At 39.7% G+C, this 16,347-nt stretch overlaps 1 protein-coding gene across 1 annotated transcript; it reads right to left on the bottom strand.

The window, feature by feature from the left end:
• Positions 1–1,574: 1,574 nt before the first annotated feature.
• Positions 1,575–7,246, bottom strand: LOC108972521 (toll-like receptor 7). Its single transcript, XM_018939145.1, has one exon. The coding sequence runs from the start codon at positions 6,383–6,385 to the stop codon at positions 1,862–1,864; it is 4,524 nt and encodes a 1,507-aa protein (XP_018794690.1). The 5' UTR covers positions 6,386–7,246; the 3' UTR covers positions 1,575–1,861.
• Positions 7,247–16,347: the final 9,101 nt, after the last annotated feature.

The following is a 16,347-nucleotide window of genomic DNA, read 5'->3' as shown; positions in this document are numbered from 1 at the left end:
TTCGAGAAAACTAATAATTTTTTTGAAAAAAAAGTTTTTTTTTTTTTTTTAAATTTGCCTTGTAATTTTAAAACTCACTAGTACTATTTYATCAAAAAACTTTTACGCACTTTATGTTAGTCCCTTTTACTACACATGGTTGCTAGTTGCACTTACTGCGTTCATTTCAATGTCATAAAAAATCAAAAATCATAAAAAATTTCGATTTGTTTTAATAATAAATATTTATTTCTCACTTTTTCACAATTTCAAATTGCTGCTTAYAGTCTAATTAATAAATAACCACTTTTTCGAAAATAGAAATAGTAGGAAAAAAGCTTAAGCTACAAAACACATACCGTTACATTTTTATTCAGCCATTATTTCCACAACAAACACGCCACTTACATATGTATGAGCATGTGTGCATGTGTGTGAATACAAGTGCGCACATGTACCAATTAATATATATAGTAGGAAAATGTATTAGCTTAACAAATATCAGGCAGTTCGTCCTTGTCAACAATAATAAATGTCCTGTTTCRCGTCATTAGTGCATTTTAACTACGGTAATTGGAACTGTACATCAATGTTATTTTAATTATTCGAGTATAACTTTTGGCAGTTTCGCTTGTTGTGTTTGCACTAAATTTAATTTGTGTGTGTTTTTGTGTGTGTGTGTTGGTCTGCATTGTAATAGTTTGTTTATTTTATATTAATTAAATTAAATATTTACATGCGCTCGGGCGCTGCATCGGCAGTGCTCATTGGCAAACAGTTGGTGGGGGAGTGAGAGGCGCGCACGCTTTTCGAGCACACGCATGTGTGTACATAAGTAATTAAACAAAATTTGCATTACAAAGTGCAAGTACCTATTTAGACATTAATGCTGTAACGCTGTAATGCTAGCGCTTTGCTCCCTCCCCTCGCGCTGTTTGCGGCTACGCACCACCCTGCAGCGCCCGTTAGTTTTACGCGTTTAGCCTAACTAAATATAGCCATGTAGGTACACGGATTTCATATACATTATATACTTAAGCTGAGGCTTACACATACAAATATGACTAAATTAGCTATTTACACTTAAGAGAAATATATGTATATATATTTATATGAGGAAATCGAGTTTACATACATAACTACATATTACATCCGCTTATCATCATGGTCAATAACGGCGTTTGCATCAACATAATCACTTTGTTCAATATTTTTTTTTTTTTTTTTTTTTTGCTTTTTTTCAAAATTGAACTTTTTCATTTAATTTTTGTTCACTGGGTTAACAAGCAGCTTGTCGCCGTTGTTTTAGTTATTTTTGCATTTTATAGGCATTCTATACAATTTTTTTAATTACTTTACATAATTTTTAAATTAAATATTTTTTTATTAATTTTGTTATATTTTTGAAACTGTTGTTCAGCTTAGGCAACTGAGCGAGTTTTTGCATTTTTTTTTTTTTAATTATTATTTTTTAATTTAATTACGCGTTCATAAATAATTTTCAATTCAATAACTACTAGCAGCAAATAGCGACACTTGGCGCTCTGAAAAATAAAAAAATAAAAATGTATATATTTTTTAAAATTTTTGCATTTAGTATAAATATTTTTTGCGTTTAAAAGATTTAAGATTTTTAGTTGTAAAAAATTTAGACTTTTCAAACTTTTATTYGCCATAAATATATCGACTTTTAGTTAYGCAGTACTATAAAATTCATTTACACTTTTGTTGTGTTTAGTTTCAGTGCCAGGAACCAGTCCCACAAATTCGCCGCTACGTTCCTACTTAAARAATAAATCAGTTGAATTACTATCAATGCTTAAGATGCTTTAACTGTGCGTCGTATTTATATTTTGCCCATATCGCAGCTTTACAACTATATCTACACTAAATACGCCTGCACATGCGGTCCCTGTTGTTGGCCGCTCGGCGCTGTCACCGACGTCACGCTGTTCGCTGTTTCACACTCGCCTCGACGTTGTTGTTGCTTTTGATTTTGCTGCTGCTGCTGCGGTCGCCATGTTTGTGACATCAACTGTTGCTGTTGCTGCTGCTGCTGCTGCTGCTGCTGTTGGTGTTGATGAAAGCGTTGTAAGCTCTGCACCGTCGCGGCGCCATTTGGTGTGGGCGAGGGTGGCGGCATCATCAGCATGTTTTCATTGTCCAGCGTGGAGTAGTCTGAGTCTATGCTGGAGTATATATGCTCTGAGGGTGGGCGCATTCCGTATGTTTGACTGGGCGCTGTGGCATGATGATAGTACTGGCTGTTATTGGCAGCGCCAGTCGCATTACCGCTCAGTTCGGCGCCGCGTTGGGCCGCTGCTGCTGCCAGCGTAGCTTGCTGCGCGGCGCTAGGATGTAAATGTGCGCCCACWATGGGATGGTGCAGTGTGCCTGCCGTTGTGTTGGCGCCCGCGCTATGTTCACGTCGCTGCGGACGCGGGCTGGGCGTCGCTGTGGTGGCCGAGGAGTAATTCGTGGGCTCGGCGCCGATTAGMTCGCCGGCSACACCTTCTGTGCAGTAGGCAGGTGGTGGCGCTTGGCGGTAGAGTATGCCAGGACTAGAGGGTTGTTTGATGCGCTCATGATTGTGATCGAGCGTGTAATTATTGCCAGGCACACCGGCAACGCCACCGCGGTAGGTGGGATAGTCGGCGGGTAGCGCATAGCGTAGTTTCTCCCAAAARTGGCGATCGGCGCGACGTATGCGATGCACTGCGGATGTCTTTAAGTAGGGCAAAAGCTCGATRTCGCTCTCTGCYTCGAATTGCACTTCGGGTTCCTCGATGACGACCAGCTTTTGTGGACGGTTGCGCAGCGCATCGTGCACGGCGCGACGCAGTTCGCACCGTGACCACTCAGTCTGTAGAAAGTTGCGTGACAACAAGATGACAACGCGTCGTGATACGCGTGAGGCCTCCAGRAGCTGGTAGTGTGTGGCATCATGCGCCAGATCGCGGTGTTGCAGACARATACGTAAAGGGGGACGTCCAGTCTCCAGCTCTGCCACCAAATGTTGCGCTACAAACTCTGAATCTTTGGCGGAGTGCAGTAGCACGGCATCGTATAGCTTCTCCGTTTCCTCACAGCGTGGTCCAAACACGCGTACGCCRTAGTGCGCAAATAGCCAAATGCGCAGCGATTCGCGAAAGACAAATATGATGATGACTACCACAAGCAAAAATATGAGCGCCAGTGCTGCAGCTAGCAAGGGTATGTAAGTCTTTGGWATGCCATGTTGCAGCATTGAGCCGCCAGCGTAGTAATCAGTGCAAGCGGCAGTGGCATTAAAGTCCAGTTCACGCTTTTGCACCACGCTAGTACCGCTTACGCCAACGTCCACGCAGTAGATGTCTTGCATGTCTAATACAATTTGCGCGTTGTCGGCTACGTAGGCGGTCAGCTCCTGCAAGAACTTACAGCGACAACTCCACTGATTTCGGCCCAAAGCCAGAGYACGCATTTGTTTGAACTGTGGTTGTTGCAGCTGCCACATGGTGAGCGTCAATAGGCGATTGCCGTCTATRCGCAGCACCTCCAACGATACCAACGGCGCTAACGTAATGTTGTCCAGAGAAGTCAGCTGATTATTTTGTAAGTASAGCTCWCGCAATGCCACTAGAAACTCGAATTCRTTGCCATGCAGCGTGCGTAAGAGATTGTCCTCCAARTGGAGCACCTGCAGCGAGATGAGACCAGCGAAGGTACGATTTTGTATGCGCGCCACCTGACTGCCATTCACATAGAGCGAACGCAGATTTTTACGTCCTATGAAGGCGTGATCCCTCAGCACAGGGAAGTTGTTGCCATCCAAATAAACAACACTCGAGTCCATGGGTACACGACGTGGCAGTTCTGTAGTCTGTTGGCCACCACAATCTACGACATTCGTGGACCAAATCTGGTCGTGGTAGCAAGTGCAATTGCTGGGGCACGTCATCTCACAATCACAGGCATCAAAATCACAGCAATGGCACAGCGCAAAACAGTGCGACTCATAGCGACAAAGGAAGTCTTGTGGTTTGAGTGAGGTAAGTGGGCGCACAGGTGCACCGCGTGCATGTGGCATGACACATTCAATGTTGTTGAGATCCATGACGCGCGGATGCTGACGTGTGGTGAGATTGTTAATGCGCTGCAGCCAGTCCATGGTGCAGTCGCACTCGAACGGATTACCGCCAAGATAGAATTCCGGCAGCGGTTTAGCCGGTTGAACGGGCGCGACACGCAACTGCTGTAATTGCAACTTGGACAAAGCGTTGGCGTACAGATCCACACGCGCCAAATTCACTTTATCCACAAATGCATTCGGGTGCACAGTGCTGATGAGGTTGTTGTTGATGAACAGCAATTCGATGGTATTCGGTATGGACATAGCGCCGATTTCAGTGATGCGATTGTGACTGGCATCTAGCGTCTTAACACGTATCTCCTCTTGCAGTTTATAGTAGTTCCCCAGTGCCTCAATGTAGTTGCCATGTATGTCCAACCACTTCAGATTACTCGGTATGAATGCATAGTCGAACCAGACCAAATGATTTTCGGAGAGATTGAGCCACAACAGCGAGACCAAAGTAGCAAATACGCCATTAATATCGGACAGGAAGTTACGATCCAGGCGTATGGCCTCTAGTTCAAAATTCTTATCAAAAGCGCCACGTTCAATGGACTGTATGCGATTCTTGGCAAGATTGAGCACACTAAGACGTGGTAAATCAGCAAACATGCCCACACTGATATTGCCAATTTGGTTGTCTATTAAACGTAGACCCGTCAGCTGATGCAGGTTCTTGAAACTCTGATTGTCGAAAGTGCGTATTTGGTTCTCACCCAAATCCAACGTACGTAACATSGCGAGATCTTGTAGGGCGCGTGGCACTTCATTCAGCTGATTCGAGCTGAGATCGAGTTCCTTGAGGTCCGAACAGTTTTTGAAAACATTTGGTTCAATCACGCTAATCAAGTTGTTGTTGAGTGTMAGCTTTGACAGCACATACAAGCCATTGAAGAGCTTATCATCCAAGGTATGCAAACGATTCTCAGCTAAATTTAAAGTGTGCAAATTATATAGTGGCAGAAATGCGTTGTCTTCAATATGGCCAATAGAATTATTGCGCAAGTTCAAAATCTGCAAGAAGTACAACTCCTTGAAGGTGCGATAGTCAATTCGTGTCAAAGCATTATGCGCCAAATTCAAAACAATCAAACGTATGAGGCCAGCGAACGTAGTGTTGTCTATATGATTCGAGGTCAACTGATTGCCAGACAAATCCACCACCAACAACTGYTCGAGACGATGGAAAAGACCCTTGGGCAACTCGTACAGTTCATTGTTCTGCAAGTGTATCTCGCGCAGCTCTTTCGAACCGGCGAACAGTCCCTCGGGCAATGTTTCCAAATGATTGTTGCTCAAATTCACAATACGCAGCGAACTCAAGCCAGCCAAAGCCTCACCAGACAACTCCGATATATTATTATGCTGCAAATTTAATTGCTGTAAACGTCGCAGTCGCGATATGCCCCAACTCTCGGTCACCGAGCGCAGCTCATTGTAACTGGCGTCCAACACTTGCAACTCACTACCGCCATTACAATTCATATCAGCAAAGCCCAGATTCTCCGCCGAACGTATACGATTATGCGTCAAATTTAACACTTGGAGATTCCCCACCGGACAGAGGAAGCCAGCTGGCARCGCACGCAAATTATTATGGCCCAACTGCAATTCGGTCAACTGCTTCAGGCTATTCAACGAGTCCGGATAGAGCTCCAAAGTTTTGCCTGGTCCCCAATCGGGATTACGCGTATTCACCGCCAATGTGCGCAACACATTCAGACCCTCGAATGCATTATTTGGCAATTGCAGCAATTTGCAGCCATCAATACGCAGCACATCGAGCGTTTGTAGGCGCGCAAATGCCGCCTGTGGCAATTGTGATTCGAAGAGGTAGAGTTCGCTGCATTTGATCTCCAGCTGGCTGGTGCCATCAGCGCCCTGTAAATCGAGCGCGATATGCCGTTCAATGGTGCGTAGATTGCAGCGTACCGATGTGGTGCCATTGTACTGCCAGGAACATTGATTGGTCGGCGCTGGCTGTGCGGCTGCGGMGGCCGCAACACCAGTTGTGGCGCCCGCTGCATCCTTGTTGTTCGTRGTGCCGGTAACGCCAGCGCCTGCCGTAGCAGCTGCGCCCACTATCGAAGTGGCCATCATGCTGGCCGCGCTCGCTGAGGCAGAGTCCGAGGAGAGCGCGTAGCTGGACTCTGGTCTGTCGGCGCCTTTATTATGCAACGCTGTGGCAGCACCTATGCAACCGTTGCTGGTAATGTATGCGGTTAGTAGCAACAGCGTGCACGCGCTGTAATTAGTATGTCGTCGCATTGACAGCCTGCTTAATTTGCACATATTTATTTTGTTTCTCTAATTATTACTTATGATTACTATTATTTATACTTTGTTAGTGTATTAAATAGCTGTGCGCTTGCATCAAACGCATTTAATACGCGCTGTGTTCAGGTAAGCGGCACTCTTCAGCTGCATTTAGCTATTTCATTGCAKTAAATACCAACTGTGCACTTTCAATTGTTGTTTCTCTTAACTTTTCTGTTACYTTTTCAAATATTATTGTTTTGAAGACAATTTTGTATGCAAATCGATTTCACTGTTTCAATTGCGTTGCTTTAATTTAATTTCCAATTTTTTCTGAAAAACCAAATAGCACTTTGTCCACCAACTGAATTTACGAAATTTCTTTCATGAATTTTTCATTAACTGAAATTTTCACCCAGCAATTTTCACGCACAGCACGCAARCCAAATCACTTGTCAACGCAATCGTTGTCGTCGTCGTGGAACTTTTTCACTACACCAGTTTTGTTTTTTGCTTTTCGCCCGTACTGCTGCTACATTTGCTTCTTGCTTCGTAAACTTGCACACGAAATTATTCTCTTTTTTATTGCCTTAAACGCCTTTCATATGTTGGGCGGTGTGAAGCAAGCACTTTTGCACGACTTTTGTTTTCGGTCATTATTGACTTTTTTATATGTACTCTACTGTCGCTTCGATTTTCTGCGCTTCAACTAAATTATTTRTAAAGCGTTTGTTGGTTGTGTGTATGGTAAAAAGAAAAACTGAAAAACCCGTTTTTCGCGTAAAATCGTGCACAGCCTATACGTCCACTTTCGACGACGCGAGAACTCGAACTGATTGCACAGCGCTGGCGAGCTCAACATTTTTACTCGTACTCGTCGCGCAAAGCAATCGCTGTCGTATTAGCAATTCGACTTGCTTTCGAGTCGGTTGTTTGTAGAAACGGTGTGGCCGTAGTCGGAGTAGCAGCGGCCAAAGCAAAAGCGACGGCAAAGACGATGTTCGAACAATCAGCCGTTGTAGGAGCGGTGACTGTCAATAGTTTTACGATGTTTTAGTGTAACGAAAAAGGTGTATGGTTGAACGAGCTGGCTGCGTACACGATGCCTGCCACAAGCAGGCGGCCAAACGTGCAACCACCCCAAAAATACGAAGTAAGGCGGTTTGTAGAGTTTCGCTCTCATACGGAATTTTGTAAACCAATTRGTTTGGCACTCAAAGCGAGAGAGCTAGAGAGAAATGTGTTCTCAGCTCAGCTCTCTGSAGCTAGAGAGAGAACTCTATTTTACAGTCCACTAACTGAGTYTTTGTAGCCCATTAAGCTCCACGCAAATACTCAGTACTAAATCGTAAAAACTCTCAAAATTAATACACTAACATTAAATATGGACTTTAAATGGGTTTTCCTACTCATATCAGTCAAATGTATTCGCGCTCTCTATTTATGTGTTCACTGTTATAATCTCAGACTCTATGTATCCTCAAAAACGCTCATAACTGGCGCTCGCTCTCATTTTCCTCTCAAATGTTTGAGCCTTTTGTTCATCAAACATAATTTTGTTTGTAATTCTCTGCCGCTTCATGTCGTAAGTTTGCTATTTTCCTTTTACCGAACTTCTTTACATATAAAAAATGTTTCCTTTTATGTTTTTCTCTGCGCTTCGCCTTTGGGCCAGAGATTATGCCAAGTAGGTTTTTCATTGTTGGCATTCGTTTGGTAAGGCCTATGTCCTTTGTACTTATGTTTGCACGTGTGTATGTCTATTTGTGCATTCCATACACCAGAAATAGCAAATTAAAAAGGATATTCATATTTGCTCACTACTTGAGTTATGTTTTTGTTGTTACTATTGTTGCTTTTATTGTTGTTGGCACTTAAGGAAACTAGAATGTTGCATTTCCTAACATTTCGCTACTTATTTCCGCTTCCGTATGACGAAAATTTGCATTTTGCCTAATAAGAATGCGGATTTTAAGGCTTAATAAAGGAAAATATGTTGGGAAACTCTATAGAGGTATGGATGCACATACCTTTTGAGACAGTGTTATAATTTATAATTTTTTTCTTGAAGTAAATATATTTGGACATAGTTTAACTGGAAGCTTTTTCTACTCAAATACGTAAAAAATGAATTCGAAGAAATAATGTTTCTTATAACAGAGTACCCTTAGAACATCTTTGAGCTATGCAATATATTTTTCTCATGACCTGCATTTAGACCAGTTCGAGCCTCCAAAACCTGGTTTCTAATTTACACAATATTAAATTATCTCATTTGCGCTCCACTTACTACTTTCTTCTCTGCTATYTGCAAAATGAAATTAAATATTCAAGTTTCGCTCTGTTCGACTAAAATCACATTTCAAAGCTCGTACATCACTTGCGTTTCATCTTTAATCCCCAGCAGCCTAATTGTGCTAATTCTTTTGTAAATGCAAATATCCTTTGCAATCCTTGTTATATATACGGATATATGGACATCTGTATGTACATACATATAGAAGTGMTGTCTTCCGGCTTGTAGGTCGCGCCTTTATGCTCCCCACATGTCTCTACTGTCACACAGTTTATTCAACTCGCTGTAACCAAATTCGCTTTTCCACCGCCCAAACAAAAAAAGTTCTGTTCTAGCTACGTAAACTTGGCATTTGGACAAGAGTTTGCATTTGTTTTTGTTATTCACCCATTTCGCCTATTTTACTGTGTTTTTTTCCTGCTTCTTAGGCATTGACACACAGGCAAAGCAGCGGCAAGAAATATGAAAAACGAGCTAAGCAAATAGCATGATGAAGGTGTAATGGAATGAAGGAAATAAAATTTGCCGAAAATCAGCCGTTTTTGCACGAGCAGAAGTCTACACGCGCACGAAGCAATTACATTGTCCTGTCGCTCGCAAATCATAAACATTCGCAGCGCCGAGCAGATTTGGCACTTGGGTTTGGATGCAAAATTTTCCGTTTTTTCGCCGCTTTGGTTGCCAGTGGCGCTATTTCTTGGGAGCATTTGAGAGCGCGAGCAATTTGTACTTGAAGCGAGTTGTTGTAAGGATAAAGGACACTCATGGAGTGACTTCTCTCGGTTTGTGAATTTGCTATTTTCGAGCGCCAGTAACACATGTCGGTATTAGTTAAATGAAATTAAATATTAACTTCATYGGCAAATTTTCCGTCAGGAAAAGCCCATTTATATGAATTTTTTATGAGTAAATTTAGCTGAAGTATGCTTTTTGATTGATTACTATGAAAGGCAAAAAATACTTGGAATTCAATTAGAGAAAGGAAATTCCAATTTCATAATTTTTTTACATATAATTTTCTTCATTATTTTTTTAAGCATTCCAAGCAGTCCTTATAACCGGACACCTCCCCTAACCGCACAAACTTCATGAACCTAACGTTTTCATTAATATTTCCATGCAAAACGAAATAATTGCCTGAATCTAAGGCCTGTTGCCTGACATGGTTCGAATTTATTAGTTCAGTAGAAATATAATTCTCCGTCACAGCTTCTGACTCTAAGAATACATTTTAAACACACGTTTTGTCACGCCTCCATATGTGAACAGCTCCCATAACCGGACACTGCGAAGGTGGGTGTTCGGTTATGAAGAAGTACACTACAAATATTTTGAAATTTTTGTACAAAAACTGGAAGAAGAATGTCACGCAAAGATTGACCAGGACTATCACATAAGCAGCAGCGACATCGCTAAGGAACGTAACATTTATCATCAAATGGTTTTGAACCATTTAAAAAGGCTGACTAGAAAAAGATTGTCTATGTAAAATATAAAGGACCCTATTAATTTCTGCGATTCCTTGCTAAAATGAAATGTAATCGAACCATTACTGAAGCGAGTGGAAAAAGAAGACGAAAAGTGGGCACGACAATAATGTGCAAAAAGGATCACGGTCCAAGCGTGTTGAAGTTCAACAAATGGTCACCTCGAAGGGTTATGCTGAGTGTTTGGAAAGGAATCATCCAATATTAGCTACTCCAGCCTTTCGAACGATTGATATGATGCATTCACCATATAGCCCTGACTTTACACCAACCGACTACCATTTGTTTCACTCAATGCAGAACTCCTTTAATGGAGTAAAGTTGACTTCAAACGAAATCTGTGAAAATTACTTGTCACAGTTTTTCGMCGAGAAACCAGAAAAGTTTGACGCTGAAATGTCTCTAACGGAAAAATTACAAAAAAGTGGTCGACCAATGAATGGTATATGAATATAAATAACAAATAAGTTGAAGTTTGATTAGAAATACGAAAACACTTTTTCGACTACCCAATATTTGTAGTAAATATTTTTTTATTCACATATACATGTATATATATTCAGCCAAATCTCCCATAAGCGGATACTGGCAGTCTTTTTGTCCGGTTAATAGAGTTGTCCTCTTAACAGAATGTTCTTAATAGACATCAAAAGATATTAGGACTGTCCAATGTGCATGATAATGTAGATGCCCGCTTAGTAGAGCTTTCACTGAATTTAAAAATTTAAAATAAATACTCGAAACTAAATTGAATGAAGTAAAGCCATTCTTATCATCTTTTTGTTTTAGAAATTTACCATTCCCATAAAATATTATGTATCTCTATGAAAATTTAATTTCTTAAAAATTTTCATTTCCTAAATTTTATTTAATTTTTTCTTTTAAATTGTCATTAGATAAAATAGCAAAAAAATATTAATATATATTTCCTTGTAATTATAAGTGTTATTGCTGTTTCCATTTTTTTAATTTTTCATTTTAAATATAGTAATAGTTTACATGTAGTCCAGTGTTGGTATTTCCACTAATATAATATTAATAAAGTATTCAATATTTAGCCAATTTAATTTAGTAATTGCAACGGAAATTTCGCTTATTCAGTTGAATGGGTTTCCCTGAGTGCCACTCCAGCGTTTGTTTACGACTGAGGAAAGCATAATGAGAGCCAGAGTCACTTAATTTTCATTTTTAAATCTCAAACTCAATTTTCATAATAAATGACGCACTGAATTCTCTTTGTAGACTTTTGAAAAATATTAATTTAAATTTTAAAACAAGATTGGACGCTCACAATAACTTTTGTAGAAAATCTCACACGCTTTTGTACGCTCCACGTTTTTCAAGAGAACATACCGCTCAAATTAAATATGCTCAACATTCACGCTTGAGAACCGCTCAATTACTCACGCATTTTACTCCACATCAAAAATATCAAACAAAGCAATTAAATAACTCGAGATTTATTGCATGTTACCACTACATAAATAAAGTGGCGGCAACGCTGAGTCAACCGGGATTGCTCCAAGTGCAGCGCTAAGTGCACAAGCATGTGATGCACGCAAGCAAACATATATGCGCCGCAAGCAGCTGAGTCTCACGTGTGCTACACGCTACACAGCATCCAAATGCATACATATTTATACACTATATATATTTACATACACACAAACACACATTTATTTTGCTTTCAACTCATGGCGAATGCATTATTTTCAACCTCCCGATTTTCATTCATTCATTCAACCATTTGCCCATTCATGCATGCTTACTGCTCACAGTTTTGGCAATGTACTATTTATAGTACGTACATGATAATAYACAACAACTATAAATATATACAAATGGCTGCAGCCGCAACCGCAGTATCCGCCTTAGCTCCAACGTCTTGACTGTAGCAAAAGCAACAGCGAAAAAACAACAAAGATTGTCAACGTTGATGGACATTTTACAGATTGCTTGCATTGTACCTCATCTACATGCATAAATACACACACATATGCGGACATATATCTATTAGCGCTGCTCGCACGAGCAACGCGAAAACACACCTTAGATCGATATGTTGAGTACACCACCCCGCGAGCTCCCAAAAATATGCTTCRGAAGTCTATGCGTATGTGTGTGTGTTTACAAGCGCAGCCTGCTGCTTTTCACGTGTCAATGTCGCTTTGTTTATTATTGTTGTTGTTTTTATTGGCAGCAGCAGCGCGTTGTTGTTTTTGGCAACCGCAAACATACTTTATATGCATACAAGTATATAAATATATGTATATACGCATTTATCCTCCTAAAGCAGCGTGGCGCTGTTGAACGCGCTTCTGAAGTATTCCRTTTTAATTTTTATCGATGTGTGCATGTGTATGCGTGTGGCAGCGCTAAATTTGATGCATTTGTTGAACGCTCGCATTGAACTCGCTATCTCTGTTGTGCTTTGCTGGTTTGGCGCAAGTGTTTGTTTTTTTTTTGTGTGTGCGCTTAATTCCATTTTTTTTTTTTTGTTTTTTTTTGTGTATACCTGATTTGCTAGTGCAGGCTACTTATTTATAGCGCTATTTAATGACGCCCTGATTGATTTTGTTTCATTTTCTGGAATAAAAGTTTAGTGCTTTGATTAGTGTTCTGGGTATTGACCGTGGCAAGCTTTGATGAATAAGGTGATAAATTGTACATATGTACGTATATTATGTGAGCATTTAATATCTAAGCAGACTTAGAATACGCTAATATCTGTGTACRTAATTACATCGAACAAAAGAGATTGCCTTCAGCTGTTAGTTGCCTTGATTCGAGTCTCACTTGAAAAAAGTATTCGGTAGTCCAACAAGTTTTTGCGTATTTCTAGTCAAACTTCAACTAATTTTTTGTGGTTGACCACTTTTTGTAATTTTTCCGCTTCCAATTTTCTGGTTTCTCGGTGAAAAAGTTTGACAAGTAATTTTTCCAACTTTACTTCATTAAGGAAGTTTTGCATTGACCGAAACAAATAGTAGCCCGGTGGTGCAAGGTCAGGGCTATATAGTGKATGCATCAAAACTTCCCAGCCAAGCTCTCCCCAGTTTTTGTCGAGTCATCCAAGATGTATGTGGTCTAGTGTTGCCCTGATGGAAGACGAATCTCTTTTTTGATCAGTTCTGATCRTTTTTTCGATTGCTTGCTTCAGTCTCATCAGGTGTTGACAGTAAAATGTATAATCAATCGTTCGACCAGGCTGCAGCAGCCCGTAGTTGCTGATTCCTTATGACACTAAAAAACCTCAAAATGGTTCAAGTCTGTTGTATAGGCAAAGATAATGTTATAGATAACTTCAGGCTGGGCAAAGATCGCTTAAACRCCCCCAGTAAACTTCACTCCTCACTCCAAACATTTTTTGAGGTTATGTCAAACATTGCTGATGCTCATAAAATGCATATAAAGTCTAGCGTAAGCGCAACAATCCACCTTTCCAGACCTTGCTCCGCTCTATGACCTAAATGAAAATTGTTTTGAAAATATGTACATATATACACTTTTTCTCATTTAAAAAGAMTCATGTAAGTATATGTAGCTTATTTGATTTGACAGCTGTAGTGCGTTCGAAGTTGTTGCACAGCAACATTTGACATTTTGATATTGAAAACTTAGTATCGATTAGCGGCGACACGCGTCTACATGTCTTTCAMAGAGCGCTTAGTGCATGGAGTCAAAAGCTGATATCATATAAGCATATACATACATACATATTATATGAAACATATATGGAAAATATATAACATACACATGTTTATGCTTCCGCTTTGCCTATGAGGCTATATGCGCGTAGATCGGCTTCCTCGGCCGACTTGTCTTATGACTGTTTTGAGTACAATGACTTGAGTGCAGCTTCAGCACCAGCTGCTGTCGCGTTGTCAAYGTTAGGGACTCGCAAACACAAACATTCGCGTTTACATAAATACTTATATGTATGTATGTATGTACATATGTGTGTGTAGAGTCCTAAGAGGCTGCTAGAAGTAAATCAATATACAAATGTCGAGGCGGCAGACATGTTTATATGTACATACATATGTACTTATGTGTGCACGTTTAGGCCTGRAAATGGATTTGATTTTTCTGTTGCTTGCAGCCTCAACACTTAAAGTAACATGTTATTGTTATGCATTTATTTTTGTATACAAGTATGTTTGTGTGTGTTAGTGTTTTTGGTAGTGCAACATAAGTCTATGGTTTTGTTTATCTACAAAAACCGCCTGCCRGTGTCAAGAGTTCATTGCAATGTCGGCATTACCGAGTGTGTCTAACTGTCAATGGCACTTGTGCGCACAAAAAAAAAAAATATATATATACATATATATGTATGTATATACACATAGTATATACATATGTATAAGTACACAAAGAATCGCTGCGTGTCGATACGTCAAAGGCTTACTTGCCACTTAGTTACATTTAAGGCGCTATTTTTATACACATACACATATAGGTATATATTTGTTTGTTGCTGTATTTATATTTTAAGTTATTTTAGTTTTTAAATTTATATCTTGTGTATATATATGTATGTATGTATATACATTCACTATGGGAAATCGCTGCCACGTAAAAATATTTTATACAAAGTGTCTTTATTGCTTGTCTACTGCTTAAATTTGTTGTTTTTTTTTTTAAATTCATATGCTTTGCGTTTKTAATCCAACTAATTTTGTAAACTAAATTTGAAAATATTTGAAAACCCGAAATTTCGGGATTATATTTTGAAATGAATTGATGAATTGTCGGGAAATTTCGGTCGTGAAATATTTGTTGTAATCCCGAAATTTTGGGACTTGCAATTTTAATAAAATAATGGTCGTAGCCCGTAAGTTTTTTTTTTTTTTTTGTTTTTTTTTTTTTTTTTTTTGTGTACCAATTGACCTCAAAATATTAACTAAGTTTGAAAGGAGCGGTCTATTATAAAGTAATTAATGAATCCCGAATATCTAAGGTAGATTAGCATAACATTTGATTCCATTTTTCAAAAATTAAATATCACTCATTACAATTTGTCAAATTCTTTAAAGTACTGGAAATTTATTTATTGCGAACTCTAAGACTTTAAATATATTAAAAGAGCAGCGAAATTAATATAGAATAATATCCTTAAATTAATATCACTTGAATTTCACTCAAATCTCACTCGCACTCAAAAATATATGTTTCACTCAAAACTGCAATTAACTCAATATTAAATTCCACTCAAATCGCAACTAAACAAATTTCACGCCAAAGTGTAGACTAGCAGCCACCAAATCTACTACAATTTTCCAAAGCAAGAGCGGCGAGAACYTACATCTTGAGGCGCGCTCTTGCTGGCTGACTGAGATTCTTAGCGGCTTGGCTTCATTGTTTTGATTTCATACGAAATAATCAACAACAGCTGCTACCACTACCACTTTTGCTGCTGCCGCCACAGCAAGGCTCACAACATTAATACAACTGAGAAGAAGAAGGTGCAAAAGAAATTGAGTTTGTTTTGAAGTGGACCAAACAAGTCTAACTTGTTTTGCTTCAATAGGCAAGTTAATATGTCTTAGCCAAAGTGGCCTTTTTGTACAGGCAACAAAAAATAGCCAAGCTGTTTAAGTGCCAATTCGATTGCTTGTTTGGCTTTGGCAATGAATTCAGATAACAACAACAACATAACGCATTTGTTGCTGTTGCTCGAATTTTATAGCTGTTGGCACTAATTTTTTGCACTTTTATTACYACTACTGACGCTCTGCCAGCGCTAAGGATGCSCAACTGAGCGGCTWACCGGCAGCTGATGACGGGGCGATGTTGTTGCCGCGCTGTTGTACGTAAACTTACACACAGCTGTGTAGTTGCTTATGCTGTGATTGTGTTGCCACTCAACGGCGTAGGCTTCGCTGAAGTTCGAATTCTTTTCTATTTTTACTCCCAAGCTGCGCTTAGTTGCCTTTATGTAAGTAAATGTGTGTGTGTGCTTGTATAATTGTACAAGCCGCTTGTTGGTAAGCGCTTTTTGTTGCTGCAACTTAGTTGCTGCGCTTAATTTGCCGCTGTTTATACGTGGAATTTATGTTCGATAATTTTATCGTCAATTCACGCAGTTGCCTCACTGGGACTTAAAGGAGCTGTTRCTGATTGGAGGTAGCAGCAATTAAACTGCCACATGACATTTGCAGTTTTTACAGCCAATTGAGTGCTGAGAAATTTCAATTAGAAATGCTAACAAACAA

Source organism: Bactrocera latifrons, unplaced genomic scaffold (genome assembly GCF_001853355.1).
Source record: "Bactrocera latifrons isolate USDA-ARS-PBARC rearing strain unplaced genomic scaffold, ASM185335v1 scaffold_40, whole genome shotgun sequence".
Lineage (NCBI taxonomy): Eukaryota > Metazoa > Arthropoda > Insecta > Diptera > Tephritidae > Bactrocera > Bactrocera latifrons.
The sequence above is the reverse complement of the archived record's forward strand: the minus strand, read 5'-3'. Positions and strand labels throughout refer to the sequence as shown.